General features: G+C 41.4%; 2 protein-coding genes across 4 annotated transcripts in view; both read right to left on the bottom strand.

Annotated features, from left to right (window-relative positions):
- CCDC88C (coiled-coil domain containing 88C) overlaps positions 1–2,117 on the bottom strand; it is a 55,031-nt gene extending 52,914 nt beyond the window's left edge. For 2 of the 3 annotated variants that reach the window (XM_072116663.1, XM_072116665.1), the window contains exon 1: positions 1,832–2,117. In XM_072116663.1, coding sequence (XP_071972764.1) covers positions 1,832–1,891 — 60 coding nt within the window. In that variant the 5' untranslated portion in view covers positions 1,892–2,117. The remainder of the gene's footprint in view (positions 1–1,831) is intronic. The other variant, XM_072116664.1, reaches the window with a different exon arrangement.
- An 11,693-nt stretch (positions 2,118–13,810) lies between these two features.
- Positions 13,811–17,136, bottom strand: part of PPP4R3A (protein phosphatase 4 regulatory subunit 3A) — a 29,479-nt gene continuing 26,153 nt past the window's right edge. Inside the window, exons 14-15 of the mRNA XM_072116662.1 lie at positions 15,313–15,539; positions 13,811–14,723 (exon numbers count right to left, since the gene is read on the bottom strand). Coding sequence (XP_071972763.1) covers positions 14,607–14,723; positions 15,313–15,539 — 344 coding nt within the window. The 3' untranslated portion in view covers positions 13,811–14,606. The remainder of the gene's footprint in view (positions 14,724–15,312; positions 15,540–17,136) is intronic.

The following is a 17,136-nucleotide window of genomic DNA, read 5'->3' as shown; positions in this document are numbered from 1 at the left end:
CCCCCAAGAGACTCCTCAGCAGTCACTGGAGTCTCTGTCTGTCTCTTCCAGGAGAACCGTTAACCTCACAGCACCTGTCTCATGATGACAGCGACAACTTGTCTGACAGCACAGCACAGACCTGACCCTTAATAGACATAACCCCCCCAGACTGGCACCTGTGATGACAGATCTACACCCTGTGTGGTCGTGGCACCAAACCCTCTCTAGTATAGGTGCAGTTGGTAAACCATGCAATAGAAGGGCCCTATGTTTGGTGACAAATGGCATGGCTTTAGAACAGGAATGGTTGCTGGTCATCGTAATACACAATACTGCAGCTTTTCTTAAACCCAAAAAAACTTTATTTAGGATTTTATCTGAATTTTTGGACAATCAAATTTTGCATATTTTTTTCTTCTGCCCCAAAGACTAGGAGAACCTAAGGCCTATGGGGGAGGAGGTAAAAAGCTATGGACTATTGCTCCTGAGGCCTCCAAGAAGCCGTCCCCCCCCGTCCCCCCCCCGCTATCCTTGAGAACTTGAAGATCTGAAAAAGGTGAAAGACGATCCAGTATTTTTGTTGTGGGTAATGAAGTGTTTCATATTACAGTTCACATAGAGTTACCGCACCCAGATATAGATGCAGCAGGCAGTTAGATCTCAAGGACTGTAATTTATGGCGGGTGAACACAGAATACACTATATAATAGCCCCACAGAAAATGACATGCAAAATGGGTACAGTAATAGCAAGTTATAGACCCCGGGAATGTCAACATTCACGAATAGCTGATCCATAAACCCTCATCCATTGCAGTTCTGATAAATAGAATAAAATCACCAAAGGACCTTATGATAATCCAACTACAGATTAGCAGAACCATGAATTGTTTGTCCCCAATATGGACTGTAAAAGTCTGTGGGTTACAAGAAGAAACAACGTCACAACAAGTTAGAGCTCACCCGTACATACGAGATGCCAACAACAGATATTAGGTAAATGTAGATGCATTTCCTGCCACAATCAGCTCCGCTGCCAGTAATTCTATAGCTTTACATTATTTCGCTTCATAATGCTTTTAGTTATAAATGATTATTGGAAAGGTGGGTGATGAGCAACATAACCCTTCTAGTAGGGTTGTTATACGCCATTCTGTAACGTTGGGTAAGGTTTTGTTAATAGAATAGGCAGATGTCAAAATGTATTCTAAAACCGATGTTTGTTCTAGAGAGCTTACAATCTAATAGACAGGAAGTTTATTAAGGGGCTGGACTTGCTTGTGTATTTTGAAACTTAAATGGTTAAGAATACCCAGGGCAGAGCCAGTGTTATCAGTTTTTGGTTGTTACAGGTCTATAAACTTTATACTGGGTCTGGAGGAAGTGTCCCTCTTATCCTTACATTATCACCTGCTTGTGACACCCCCCCTTAGATCTCTAGGAATGCTGCCATTCAGTTATAGCCAGGCTGGATGGGGGCAGGGCTGGGGGGAGATCAGGGGATGCTTGGTGTATTCAGCTGGGGTAATACCAAGTAATACAATAAAGATCAGCAGCAGAGTAAAACTTAACTGCATGTAAGACACAGCAGCAGGTGGTTATACATGGGTTTAGTAGTTTTACATACAGGGAGATCCAAGCTGTATAAAACATCAGTACACAGCAAAGAAATACCAGCAACAATAAAAACTATAAAGTTACATGTTAACAACAAACTAGAAACAAAGCAAGTAAACTCTATCACATCAGAGAAAAGACAACAGTTACAACATTTACAGTCCGTGACAACATGACAATGTAAAGGGGCTCCACAGCCCCTGCACCTGACCCCCCACATGGAGGACACTCACCCATGTGACTAGTGGACTCTCCAGGAACAGGTCCAGGAGCTGAGAGATTGTAATATCCATGATTTCCTATGAATTGGAGCCCTAACAGGAGAAAAGTAAAGGTGAATAGTCCATGCTGCTGTCTGTGCCCCTGGAGGGAGCTGAATGCTAACAACTGAACAATGAGAGTCTCATCTCTGCAGGGGGCAGAAGCTCAGCCCTGCCCCTTCTCCTCCTGCTCAGTGCAGCTCTGCTCCCAGGTGCTCAGTGCAGGCAGAACCCCCTATCCAGGGAGCACAGTCCATGGGGACTCACTCTACTAACACTACTACAGTAGCAACTGTGCATACATCAGCCAGTCAGATAGCAAAGTGGGTGGACATTGCTTTCTCTAGACCAGTGAGAATTAAACTTTATTTTAAAGGGTTTGGTTGGTGGTTTGGGGTCTGGATTCTGGTACAAGGAGGTCCTGGGTCATATGTGTTGTCACTTCTATATATTGTCCTAGAGAATTCATCACCGGTGCTAGTCTAAGATATTGCAGCGTCTGCTGCACTTACATAACTTCAGCTGATTTTTAAGTGACTTTTGTGTAATTTGAGTTACACTACGGAGAAGGTGCTGGGACCTAATCTAAATAAGTAAAAGATTTGTATGAGATGCCAATTTCTTGTGATAATTATACAAAATCTAAGCCCCAGTTACATGGCTTCAGGTCTGAGATTAATGTTGCAGGACCAAAAATTTTGTGTAATTTATCTGTGATTTGTCATGGCACAAATATAATTTCCAATCTGACTAAGATAATACCAAGTGAAAACATAGTCATACGAAATGCTTGCAAGATGGCAAGGGAGTAACACAAGACGTGTAAGAGCTTGTATATTGCCAGGGAACAGAATAAAAATAATTGAATAATAAAAATTCTGTATACAAGATCAATGGAACTGCAAGCAAGCCTGAAGCTTTGTATCTGGAGCCTACCAGGAGTGGTACAGAGGGGTACACAGGAAAGGTTAATAAACAGATTGATAGGTTTTAAGAGTATTTTTCAAGTTTGGATGTTGGGTATTAGTCCCAATACCGGGGTAGAGCATTCCAGAGAATTGGTGCGGCTCAGGAGAAGTCCTGAAAGTGGAAGTGGGAGGTTCGAATTAAGGAAGACAATAATCTAAGATCACTGGCAGATCAGAAAACATGTGTTGGGTGATAGACTGCAATGATAGAGGAGATGAAGGGAGGTACAGCAGAGCTTTGTGGATGAGGGTGATTATTTTACACTGTATCCGGAAGGAGATGGGCAACAAGTACAGTGACTGGCACAGACTGAGGGTATCTGATTTATTTTATATACTTATAAAATATATAGTCGAATAAACAATCCCTTAAATAACAACAATACGTTGTTATTTAAACCATAACCTCATCTTCCAGCAAACTTTGCATAACTCTGTAGTCTGACATGTAGAGTAACATGAAAAGTAACACTGCTTCTGCTTATTATGTGACTTGTATGAGTCAGTTTCGAACAGCATCTCTTCAGTCTCAGAAAACTTGCAGTCCTCTTTTTACTTGGTGAGTGGAAAACTAGCTGCTGTGACTCACGAGTTCCCCCTCCCTTCTTCATAGGATTTCTGTTTCTGACATCTCAGTCAGTCTATGTTCCCTCTTGCTAGTAAGACGAAATACAGCACAGATTTCAGAGTAGAAATCAGATTGTTGCCCAGGATACTGGAAAGATGATCCAAGGAGGATGATGGGAGATGATAAGAGCCAAAGTAAATAAAGGATGAAGCGCTTTCCTCTGATAAGATATATCACAAAGTTTCTTGTAGCCATTTTACAATTTATATATGCAATGTTTTTAGTGACCTTTTATACGAGTGTGGGACTGAAAATATTTGGGTGTTTTTGTAAAACTGCCTGCTTTACTCTGAGGTGCTGTCTACTTGACATTTACTCATATTTTCAGTATTCATTTACAGCAGACATCTTCTATGCATGAGTAAACATGGCAAAATAAATATGTATTGTTATCCACAAGGCATATCACTTATATGTTTTGCATTGCAATGGTTGAGTGATGCATTTATTAGTGGCGTCTGTAGCGGTAAATGATGCAGGCGTGAATGGATCTTACATGTCAGTGAGATGCAAGAACATGTGCTAGGTCATTCCTGATCATTGTGATCACAGTGACCCCTAGAGGAAATGTCTAGAATTTGCTAAAGGAAAAAGGTCACCCTGTATGGCCAGAAAAGATGATTCTGAGGCCTCTTGCCCACAAGCCGTGCTGAAAACTTTGGTTACTGAAAATTGTCTGAGTTTGATCAGATTGTGTTCAGAGTTCAGTCCGAGTGCTATGCAAGAATGTGTATGTTTTATCGCACAAATCATCCTTCAGCTTCAACTTCCTGGAAATTCACGCAGGAAAAACTGACCACTCTAGGATGATCCTAGTGCTGTCAGTTTTTTTCACGCACCCATTATCAATTTGCGTTTTTTCCCTTAGGGCGCGTTCACACGTTGCGTTTTAAAACGCATTACAACAGCTGAACAGAGGTGATTTGCCAAATTACAAACAGTGTTGTTATAAATAGGATATTAATGCGACTGAACCCAGTGTCTGGGTAGCATATGCTTGTTAGTTGGTTATAATAATGATAATGGGAAAAGCATTATGAGCCACCTCAGGTATAGGGGGTACACCCTGAGCATTTTACCCCCTCCCCATCATCAGGTTATTTCAAAGCAGTGTGTTGTATACACAGAGCTGTCTGACATTATAGAAGGTTTAATCTCTGCTTGATCCAGGGCAGGGGCGTAACTACAGTGGTAGCAGCCATAGCAGCTGCTATGGGGCCCACAGTGTCAGCGGACCCCATCATCCGACCTGACACTAAAGATTGTAGGATGTGCACCATTACATACCTTGTGCAGCGTAATAAGTATATAACATATATGTAATGTATATATGCTGTATATGTGTGTGTATCTTTGATGTGTATATGGTGTATGGTGTGTATATACTGTATGTGTGTATGTTTGTATATGGCACTGTATGTGTGCGTATATGCTCCGTGTGTGAGCGTATGTGTGTAAGAGTGTGTAAATGTTTGTGTGGGTGTAATATATTTATTTTTCCTCGTGAAGGGGGCCCATTCAGAAGTTTGCTATTAGGCCCTGCCTCTCCTAGTTACGCCAATAACCAAGGGATTCTGTGATTCTTGTCTCCATCTGGAGCAGCTGCAGGAAGTTGGATGAGAAATTATGGTGATGCCACATGTCATGTTTTTGGACCGTTATAAAACATGCGCTTTCAGTCCATTTAAAAACGCATGCGTTTTTGTATGTTTACCATGCGTTTGGCTGCCTTAACCCTGTTTATCTTCATTTCTAGAAGTATAGGCGGCTGTGAAACAGATTAAAACCAGCGAAACGCATGGTGAACATTCAAAAACGCATGCGTTTTAAATGGCCTGAAAGCGCATGCTTTATAACGGTCCAAAAACGTGACGTGTGGCATCACCCTTACAGGGTTCTCGTCTGCAGTAGGTACTTATAGTGTCTTGCCTGGACTTGTTTTACTTCTGATCTCTATTTCCTCCAAAACTTTATTCATATTTTGGCAAAAGCTTGATCAATACTGAATAAGTAATAAGAAAATAAAATACACACAGAGAGAGGGTTAAATGACACATTCTCTGTTGTCTGTGCCTCCTGTCTCTTCAGAAGCTTTTTTTTCTTGTCACCTAGAGCATTGTTCCCCTTCGAGAGTCCAGGTACCAGTAGCAGAGGTCCCCTTTATGCCCCTTTTCCTACAGCGCCACATCTATAATTCCCTCTGCATCCACCCTCCCTATTTCTTTTTTTGAAGGTGAAAAAGAAAATCATATACTCTCAAATACTGCATTTGTCTATTTTTGCTTGACAGAAGCAACCCACCATGAGCAATGTACTATCAGAAGTAGATGTGATGGTAGATTCCTCCTGTCTGCCTCTGCCCTAATCTATAATTTAGTCCTTGAACATAACCTAACTTCTTAATAACTTTATTTTAGTAATATGTAAATTAAGTGCAGAGGCTATTTGGGCATGTACTAGCCTGACCAGGCACTGGTAGCTAAGGCTACTCCACGCCCCAGTAGCCTCTGCAGTTAATTTACATATTACTAAAATCACGTTTTTTTAACAAGTTAGGTTAGATTCCAGGATTATTAAATTACAGATAAGGGCAGATTAGAGGCAGGCAGGAGGAATCCACCATCAGATCTACTTTTGATGGTAGGTTTCCTTTAAAGGAAACCTACCACTGGTAATGGTAGATATTAGCTGTAAACACCGGGCACCAGCTCAGGGTGAGCTGGTGCCGGAGCTTACCTTTGCTAGTGTTTTAAACCACTATATTGCGGTTTAAACACATTTTGATGAACAGACCCGAAGCAGCTTCAGCGCTGCGCGCGGCCGTACGCACCTTCATAGGAAGTGCCGGAGGCAGTGGTAGGTTTCCTTTAAGGGGCCAAAATGTTGCGTTGAAAATTTTTTCTTATGTTAAAGGGGTTATCCTATGAGGCCAGTTAGGCTCTATCCACAGAAAAGGGCCTAACTTGTTGATCATGGGGGTCTCAGTGATGTACCCCCATCACACCCCGAGATGACCAGAGCAGCCGGTCACGCATGCACGGTCTGCCCTATTCATTTCCATGGAGATTGCCAAGTATGGCTCCATAGAGATGAAGCCCCTATCCTGTTGTCTTCAATGACTCTAGCTATCTTGCTTTTTCTTTTCCCATCCTGGAAAACTTATTTGCATACTTCCAAGTAAATGTCATTTTGAGACCACCTTTGCAGAATTATAGAGCATGCTTGTTCCACTAAGAACCCGATGCTCTGCACTGATGGGGAGCAAGCACTCCAAAATCAGTTAGCAGCAGATGGGACAAGTTTGACTCAATCTCAAGGTATGAAGAGTCAGGCATTGATTTATAGGGAGGTCATTTCTGAAAGATGGCACAAGCTCTCCCTTTCCCAACAGTGAAAATGTCAAAATAGTCTCCCTGATCATTTATATTTATTCAAATTTATTAGTAGAATGGCGCCATCTAATGGCCATCCTGTGCGGTTTTGCAATGCAAACTTTTCCTCAGTAATAAATGTTTATATCCAAATAGTTTGAAGGCCACGAACGTGTACAATTCAGATGATCTGAGAGTTTGTAGCGTCTGAAAAGCTACGTGTTACCAGAGATGAGTAACCTTGGGTGATATATTTTCACACAGCAGTATTCAGACTGGTATTTTACAACCGTATTTGCATCCAAAATCAGGAACCGATATTACTACAGAGAAAAAAAATAACATAACTGAAAGCTTTGCTTGAGAGATGGCTGCAGAAAAAAAACTGAAAAAAACAAACAAAACATAAAACACAATAGTTTAAAAACTATGTGACCTTGGTCTAAGGCCTCATGCACACGACCGTACGGTCTTTTCTGTTCTGTATATGTGGCTGTATTCTGGCTGTAAATATGGGACATATTGCAACAGTATAGCACCGTATCCGTATAAAATACAATGGGCTGGCAGATGATGGGCGACTATTGGCTGGCTGACTGTGGGCACCTCCTATTGGTTCTGGATACTGCACCTATATACAGCAGCATACAGTGCACATCCGTATGCAGCCCATATTTTATACCTTCCCATCGACTTCTATGGGCCGTACAGTACTGAAATAGGTTGGAAAATAGGACATGCTCTATATTTTTATACGACTAACTTACAGTGCGGTACGGAATGGTGGGCAATACAGTCATGTATTCTGGCGGTATTTTTCACAATACCATTAATTAGCCTGTGCAGAGTCTTGTGCTGACCACAATTCTTGGTAAACCAATCTACAGAATTGGTGCTGCAGTTTAGCAGGGTCTACATGTTGTAAGGAATCTTATCCCCAGCAGTGTGGTCCATGACACAGGACTATGCACCGTCTACAACAGCCTTTATATTGTATAGAACTAAAACTAGCTAGCAGAATGCTATGAAGAAGGCCTGTGACTGTTCTGTGTTGCACCCAATGTTTAAGGGAGCTTAAAGGGAACCCGTCATCAGGATCATATATATTCACCAATAGACGGGTTCACATAGCATTTTAAAGGAACACGCCAGTCAAAGCTGCTTCATTGAATTATACCTTATGCAGGGCCTGAAGAAAGACTCTAGGAGTCTTGTAGGAATACAATGAAAATACTCTTCCCTCAGGACCTGAACCATACATTATTCAATGAATTAGCATTGACTGGAGCATTCCTTTTATACCAATTCCCAATTTGCTTTTAGAACATTACTGCTTCCACTCATTAAAAAAAAGTATACCTGGCCCCTTGCCAGCAATTGGATCAAGTCACTGGGATATCAGGGTCCCTGTGTCATCATGATCATCTCCTCTGTGCTCTGCTAGCGCATTTCTACAGGAAATGTGGGACGAGCTAACATATTTGCTTGGGTCACATGGTCAGCTAATGGCTGCATAGTGAGTAGGAAGGGGGGTGGGCTGTTGGCAGAGCAGAGGTGATAATTGGAAGGGTTAGTATAAGACTATATAATGAAGTATGTGACATGACATGGTATAATAAGTGACAGCCAGCATGGGTTTACTAAGAATAGAAGTTGTCAGACTAACCTGATCTGCTTTTATGAAGAGGTGAGCAGATGCCTGGATGGAGGAGCAGCTGTGGATATTGTGTTCTTGGACTTTGCAAAGTCATTTAACACTGTACCTCATAGACGCCTGATGGGTAAAATAAGGTCTAGTGGTTTGGCAGGAATTATTTGCAATTGGATTGAGAACTGGCTGAAGGATTGTATCCAGAGAGTTGTGGTCAATGATTCCTACTCAGAATGGTGACCAGTTATAAGTGGCGTACCCCAGGGTTGTGTGCTTGGCCCAATACTATTTAATTTATATTTTTAATGATATAGAGGTAGGAATTAATAGCACTGTGTCTATTTTTGCCCATGACACTAAGCTGTTTAGTGTAATAGTCTATGGAGGACGGGAGTAGTACAAGCTGTGTAGTGTAATACTGTCTATGGAGGATGGGAGTAGTACAAGCTGTGTAGTGTAATACTGTCTATGGAGGATGTTCATAGGCTGTAGGGTGACTTGGAAAAACTGAGTGTGTGGTCATCCACTTGGCAAATGAGGTTCAATGTGGATAAATGGAAGGTTATGCACCTGGTGACTAATAATCCACAGGCAACATACACTCACCAGCTACTTTATTAGGTACACCATGCTAGTAACGGATTGGACCCCCTTTTGCCTTCAGAACTGCCTCAATTCTTCGTGGCATAGATTCAACAAGGTGCTGGAAGCATTCCTCAGAGATTTTGGTCCATATTGACATGATGGCATCACACAGTTGCCGCAGATTTGTCGGCTGCACATCCATGATGCGAATCTCCCGTTCCACCACATCCCAAAGATGCTCTATTGGATTGAGATCTGGTGACTGTGGAGGCCATTTGAGTACAGTGACCTCATTGTCATGTTCAAGAAACCAGTCTGAGATGATTCCAGCTTTATGACATGGCGCATTATCCTGCTGAAAGTAGCCATCAGATGTTGGGTACATTGTGGTCATAAAGGGATGGACATGGTCAGCAACAATACTCAGGCTGTGACGTTGCAACGATGCTCAATTGGTACCAAGGGGCCCAAAGAGTGCCAAGAAAATATTCCCCACACCATGACACCACCACCACCAGCCTGAACCGTTGATGCAAGGCAGGATGGATCCATGCTTTCATGTTGTTGACGCCAAATTCTGACCCTACCATCCGAATTTCGCAGCAGAAATCGAGACTCATCAGACCAGGCAACGTTTTTCCAATCTTCTACTGTCCAATTTCGATGAGCTTGTGCAAATTGTAGCCTCAGTTTCCTGTTCTTAGCTGAAAGGAGTGGCACCCGGTGTGGTCTTCTGCTGCTGTAGCCCATCTGCCTCAAAGTTCAACGTACTGTGCGTTCAGAGATGCTCTTCTGCCTACCTTGGTTGTAACGGGTGGCAATTTGAGTCACTGTTGTCTTTCTATCAGCTCGAACCAGTCTGCCCATTCTCCTCTGACCTCTGGCATTAACAAGGCATTTCCGCCCACAGAACTGCCGCTCACTGGATGTTTTTTCTTTTTTGGACCATTCTCTGTAAACCCTAGAGATGGTTGTGCGTGAAAATCCCAGTAGATCAGCAGTTTCTGAAATACTCAGACCAGCCCTTCTGGCACCAACAACCATGCCACGTTCAAAGGCACTCAAATCACCTTTCTTCCCCATACTGATGCTCGGTTTGAACTGCAGGAGATTGTCTTGACCATGTCTACATACCTAAATGCACTGAGTTGCCGCCGTGTGATTGGCTGATTAGAAATTAAGTGTTAACTAGCAGTTGGACAGGTGTACCTAATAAAGTGGCCGGTGAATGTATGTCATTGGTGGAGTAAATCTTGTTGAGAAGGACCTGGGGGTACTAGTAGATCATAAATTGAATAACAGCATGCAACAGTATGTATGCCTCTAAAGCCAGTTGGATCTTGCCATGTATCAAAAATGGTATGGACTCTCAGGATAGGGATGTAATATTACCACTGTACAAGGCATTGGTTGGGCCTCACCTGGAATATGCAGTCCAGCTCTGGGCACCAGTCCATAAAAAGATGCCCTGGAGCTAGAGAGGGTTCAACGTAGAGCCACAAAAATGAAAAGGGGTATGCAGGGTCTCAGTTATGAGGAAAGATTAAAAAAAAATTAGATTTCTTTTGTCTGGAAAAAGAGATTACTGACTACGAGGGAACATGATTAATTTATATAAATATATGAATGGTCCTTACAACAAACATGGTGGCAAGTTGTTTCAGATTAAATCAAAAGACGAGGGGGCACTGTCTCCATCTCCACCAGAGGCGGCAGGGCTTTTTTTTTAACTATGAGAACTGTCAATCTGTGGAATAGCCTGCCTCAGGCGCTGGTCACAGCAGGGACAGCAGAGAGTTTCAAGAAGGGTCTAGATGCCTTTTTACACCTAAATAACATTGACGGTTATGTTATATAGAAATGTTTCCCTTAAATCCTTTGCTCATCCAATCCCTTCCCTTCCTTGGTTAAACTTGATGGACAAGTGTCTTTTTTCAACTGTACGTACTATGATACTTAATACACTATAGGCCATCTCCTATCACATGGTCCTGGCCTGGAGCACACAGCCTGGTTCTGCATGACATTAGAGATGAGAAAACAATAACATTTATTGCTAAGGAACAATTAGGGGTAGAGAGAAAATTCCAACTATGCCTAAACTAATCAATCCAATGGCACCCATTTAAAATGATGCAAAAAGCTACAGCTGATGGAGGTGGTGAAAGGTCCTCAAAGAATTTCAGAGCATATAAAAAGATGTAATTGCACTGTAAATTAAAATTGCACTGAAATATATAACTGCGTACAATTTGTTGAGCCCTTTAAGAGACTGTTACTGTTTCCCTTGTGCAAACGAGAAAAGAAGATTTAACAATGAAAGTGAACTTTAGGAGGAAGGGTTTGCCAAGCGCTGTGTAGATGTGGTATGTACATAGTTCACCGCTCCCTGCCAGCTCCTAGCAACATATACAAGTGCTAATAATGTGGCTGCATCATCGAGGCTCAATCAGCATCACAGGAGCCCCTGCCTGCATAATGTGACCGGACTTTGGTAAAAATCTGATAAGACCAGTGCAGAGGGGAAATAAGTAACTAAACACTAACAAAACAAAAAAAAAAAAAAAAAAAAACAAAAAAAAAAAAAAGGGTTTTCCAAGATTTCTAGGAATAAAAAAAAATAACATTACTCACTCTTTGAGTTCACATAATGTACACTGTACACATGGCCTAGTCCCCAATGTAATGCCGAGGGCATGTATGCTATGCTATCTACAGAAAATGCAACATACCTTTGAGGTGTATACTCAATTCCGGATTCTTCTCCTCTTGCTGCCCGAGTGCATACACCATGATGTTGCGGCCGTGCTGAAGAGGAGAAGAAGGAGCAGAAGAGGCAGGAGGAGAGTATACTTTTTTTTTTTTCAAGGGGACTCTAATTTAGACATTTCACTAATGTGGACATTTCATCAATGAGGGAAGGCTGCATTCTTTCCCCCCTAGAGCATATATAAATTAGGAGCCGCAACTTATACACAAGTATTTACTGTATGAAAATTAATTTTCCTCACAGCGTAAAGGCCAAAGAGGAGAAGACATTATAGAGGTGGGGGCCATAGAAAAAGGGGCGTTTTAGTGCCTCCTTTTCTTTTTGCATAGACAGACACCAGAAAAAGCAGCACTATTAGGAGGTGCTACAGAAAAGGGGGCAGTATAGACCAGGGGCTGCTGGAAATGGCACCAATTGGGGGCGTTAACCCGTCCATGCACCACTATCTTGGTGAAGATCGTCGCTCCCCAGAACATCATGGGGAGGCGGCAATCGGTTGTCGGGTCTTCCGAAGACCCGAGGCTGTCTGGTTTTAACTTATTCATTACAATGTGCGGTGGTAGGATCAGACAGCCTAGGTGAAAGTGAAATTTTTTTAAATATTATATATATTTATTTTAAAAACCTAAAAATTCGAATCACCCACTTTCCCTAGAAATCATAAATATACAGCGAAAATCATGATCATTTTCGGTATCGCTGCATCCCAAAATGCCCATGCGTTGCGTTTAACCCCGCAACGGAAACCCCAAAGTATATTTAGGCAAATTTATCAAAACTGTTGTCAAGAGAAGTCAAGACAGTGCACTGTTAGATTAGCCAGTCCTGTGCTGCATCAGATTTATCAGTGTCTCATGCTGGATGATAAATCTGATGTACTATAACAGTGGTGGCGAACCTATGGCACGGGTGCCAGAGGCGGCACTTCAAGCCCTTTCTGTGGGCCCCCGGGCCATCACACCGGACAGGACTCAAAAAATTTTCCTGCAGTTCCAAACAACTTAAAAGATGCTGCTTTTAGTGGTATTTTAAAGTGATACATACTTGGTAAATGGCACTGTAGGAAGAGGGGAATGTGTAGTCAGTGCCAAATTATCTTTGGAGGACCTCCTGCTGGCCCCATGATTCTCTGTGTACAGAGGAACACTGGAAAGAAGCTACAATGGTGCAAATTTTTCATCTTTTTTTTCTACTATGTTGGTGTCCTCAGGAGGCCATTATGATTGAACGTTGTTGAAGAACAGGGAGCAATAAGTTACTGCTTTATTTTTGGTTGGCACCTCGCGAGGGGGCCTTGGGGTTGCAGTTTGGGCACTCGGTCCCTAAAAGATTCGCCATCACTGTACTATAAGATTCTCTAGTTATACTTTGCACTTTCTATTCGTTGGTCTTGTTTCAGAAAGTTGCGTCAAAATATAGGCACACCGATATTTTTGGGCACCCGGACTTTTTCCTGCAAATTCCCCCCCCCCCCCCTTTTTGAGAGTCATGCCCTTTTGTCATACTAAACGTAAAATCAATATGACACTTGATAATGACATATAAATGTATCCTTACATGCCCAATGGTATAGCGATTGTGCCTTATGTGCAACACCAGAGATTTCAAACTGACTTTTTTTGTTGTTGCACTTTTGGCCACAGGTAAAATGTTGATCAGACACACATCACCTATCCTTTACATAAATGATTATAATTTATCTTTGGAAAACCCCATTTAATACATTTTTCTCTCTTGACTCTCTATATTATGGTACATTGATGTCCATCATCACACTACAGACTTAATTGTTGACAATTGTGTGCAAAACCAAACCCCAAACATTACCAGAAGGTTACAAATGATTAGTGGATACAAAGAAAGGACAAAACTGTGTTGTGAAAGTGATGGAGCCATCCAAATAAAGCAGCCTCTGTGTTTCCAGTCCAAGGCTACAGACAAGCAGTGGAAAGCATATAACCAATACAAGAGGAATCATATTACATGAAAAAAAAATTTAATGGTCCCAAATATAGATTCAACAACGCAGCATATACCCTGGGTGGGAAACAGGGAATATAAAATTATACAAATCATGACACGAAGTGACCACATCTAGAATTCCACTCAATTTTTTTTAATCAAGATGGGGCTGAGATTTTCCCCTACACCTTCAAATGAAAGCTGCAGTTTAAGGGCATAGGGGGAATAAGGGGATAGAGAGTTGGAAAAAAAATGGAGAAAATAAAAAACAAAACAAAAAAGGAGGAAAAAGAAAGGTTATAATCGGCTCACCCCACCAAGGGTTTCTTTTAAAACCTGTTCTGGCAAATGCAATGACAAAAAAAAAAAAAGTTCAGGATGTGTGAATCCTATGTAGGCAGAAATGTTCCACCCAAACAGAAGTGCTGGCATCCATTGTATGTATAGCTGCAGACTTTGCTCTCTCTCTCAGAGCCTCTCTCCTCCTCTTGCTTCAAACTTTGGAGCATATGACCAGCCAATCGAGAGTTCAACAAGAAACTCCTGCCCTGTTGGCTTTTTTTTAATTTGACTTTATTTCCTTCCCTGAGAAAAGGGCAATGTGTGGTCTGTGGGAGAGTACAAGGCGTCCAAGTCCTTTGCAAATGTCATGTCGTCCTTCCCTCGTGCTCCTGGGAATTGGCACTTAGCAGATATCTACATGTTGGTTTGTGTCAGACTCGCTCACAGCACGGTGTGCCCGGCTGAGGTGGATTCTCTGTTGTTGTGGGAGATCAGTTGTTTGATGGGATTTGTCCAAACAAATTGCTGGTATTAAGAGCCAAGCCTAGCTTTTTTGCTGAGTGGTAGAGTCTCTTCCTTCTCCTCCTCCTCTTCATCGTCGTCTTCTTCATCGTCATCTGGATAGTCTACCAGTCCCACAAGGCCTCCCTGAGAGAATAATACCACCATTAGTTTTTACTGCACCAGTCTACTATACAACTACTCAAAGTAAAGCAGCACCAGAATGGACCCGTCACGTTCTGCTAATTGAAAGAAGCAACTGGTCAAGCAAGTGTCATGTTATTCTATTCAATGGAAATTCCTCAGCACAACACTGTTATCACTGCCACTCTCACACAGCAAATGCAAGTACATGAGATTTCGCAATACTTTTGTAATATTGAATATGTCAGGACACAGGTTTAACCTAAGTCAATTAGCAAAATTGGGACTCCTGTCCATCCTCATGATCGGTGGGTGTCCCAGCAGTCAGACACTAACAATCAGATTGTTATTCCCAATCTTGTGAAAAGGGTATAAATCAAAGTTGGTTTCACACACACTATCTTTTCTTAAATGAAAACTTTTTTTTTTTGGTAAAAAGCTTAAAAAATTGAAAACAATCCCCTGACTTCTATTTCTCTATATGGCTGGACCCACTTAAAAAAAAAACCCCACCACTCTAGTAAAGTCAGAAGTTCAATGTGAAGACAGTTATTATTAATCTAGTAGATCGTGAATCGCCATCACTAAATACCTTTGTAGTAATAGCTGCCGTCTGGGTTGTGCTTTTGGAAACGGATCCAGGGGAACCCGGAGAACCCGGAGATCCAGGAGAACCAGGTGAACCCGGTAAACTGCTTGCAGTGGACTGGCTGGTGAGGTTTGTTTTCGTCCCTCCAGAAAAGGAAAGTTTAAAACTTGAACTCTGGCGGCCACCAAGATTGGTCTTTAAAAGAACTTCTTTCTCTTCACTTTCCTTCACTACAAATCAAGGCAGATAGTATGAATGCTTGGCAAAGCCTGGCAGATACCATTACCCACATAAATACAGGTGATAATTAGGTACCTAGTAACATGGCCATAGAAGGGGAAATGCCTCAAATTATAATGAATACAATGCTACCAATACAAGTAAAGGAGAAATAAGCATTTGTGAATCTTTATTATAGGCCATAAATAATTTATTATGCAATTATTGATCACAATTAAACATGGCCCTCATACTGAAAAACAAGTACTTTTAATAGTTTACATGATGTGAAGAACTATGAATAATAAAACAGTCAGGCTGGCTTTCTAGATCCTTATATGTTGGAACAGGCACCATGGATCTCCATACACCACAGGACGCACCTCAAAGAAATGCTTACAACCAAAAAACAGTGTTAAGTATAAACGCCCAATCCAGGAATTTGATATGGTATAAAAATTGCATCCTTATTTTAATTTACAAATTACACACCAAATCTGATAAAACCAAATAAAAAAAACACTGAAGAGTATATATACTAGTTCAGATTAATAATATAATGTGTTAATACAATAAATTCTGAACAGCCCCTCTCAAAACTGCAACTGGTGTGGCTAAATAAAAAAGATCTATGCAAATACACAAAAAGGACAAATAGTACCCAGGGCACAAATGTGTAGGACCTATCAAAGCCTCCAAACAATACTAAGAATGATCTTGAGGATTCGCAATCCAGCCCCTTTTGTGTATTTGCAAAATCTTTTTTCTTTAGCCACACTAGTGGCAATTTTGAGAGGGGTTGTTCAGAATTTATTGTATTACCATATTATATTATTGATCTGAACTAGTATGTACACTTTTCAGTGTTTTTGATTGGTTTTATCAGATTTGTTTTGTAATTTGTAAATTGAAATAAAGATGTAATTTTTATACTATATCAACTTCCTGGACTAGGACGATTATAAATCACATTTTGTTTGGTAACATACAATGAATATCATAATTGCATGCAAATTTTGAATTCTAGTTCATTCTGTGGCTTTATGGGTAGATCACAAAGTACAGCCAAAATGTGGTTAATTCCTTCCATTACTTATATAGCGCACACAGATTATGCAGCGCTGCACAGAGTTTGCCAAACCAGTCCCCAAAGGGGCTCACAATCTAATCAACCTACCAGTACGTTTTTGGAGTGTGGGAGGAAAGCTGAGGAAACGCACGCAAACACATAGAGAACATACAAACTCTATGCAGATTTTGACCTGGATGGGATTTGAACCCAGGACCCAAGCGCTGCAAGGGTGCAGTGCTAACCATGGCAAGCCACCATGCTGCCCAAGGACTTTGTGCAAGGAGACTGAGTGCATGCTGGATGGACACTAAAAGAAAGGTTAAATTCTACTTTAATATTGTTCACACCAGTTAGGAAACACAGCTATGTGGTACTGCCAACTTTTTATGGTTAAGTGATGTTTATACAATAAAGATAATTTTTTAACCCCTTACTTTGCAATTTTACTCAGTTTTATTGCTGTTTTAGCTCCTATCACTCAGTGACGGTCAGTGTAAAATTCCAGAGTGTGGGCGGGACTCTCTAAGCAGCCACAT

The sequence above is a fragment of the Engystomops pustulosus genome, chromosome 7 (assembly GCF_040894005.1).
Source record: "Engystomops pustulosus chromosome 7, aEngPut4.maternal, whole genome shotgun sequence".
NCBI lineage: Eukaryota > Metazoa > Chordata > Amphibia > Anura > Leptodactylidae > Engystomops > Engystomops pustulosus.
The sequence above is the reverse complement of the archived record's forward strand: the minus strand, read 5'-3'. Positions and strand labels throughout refer to the sequence as shown.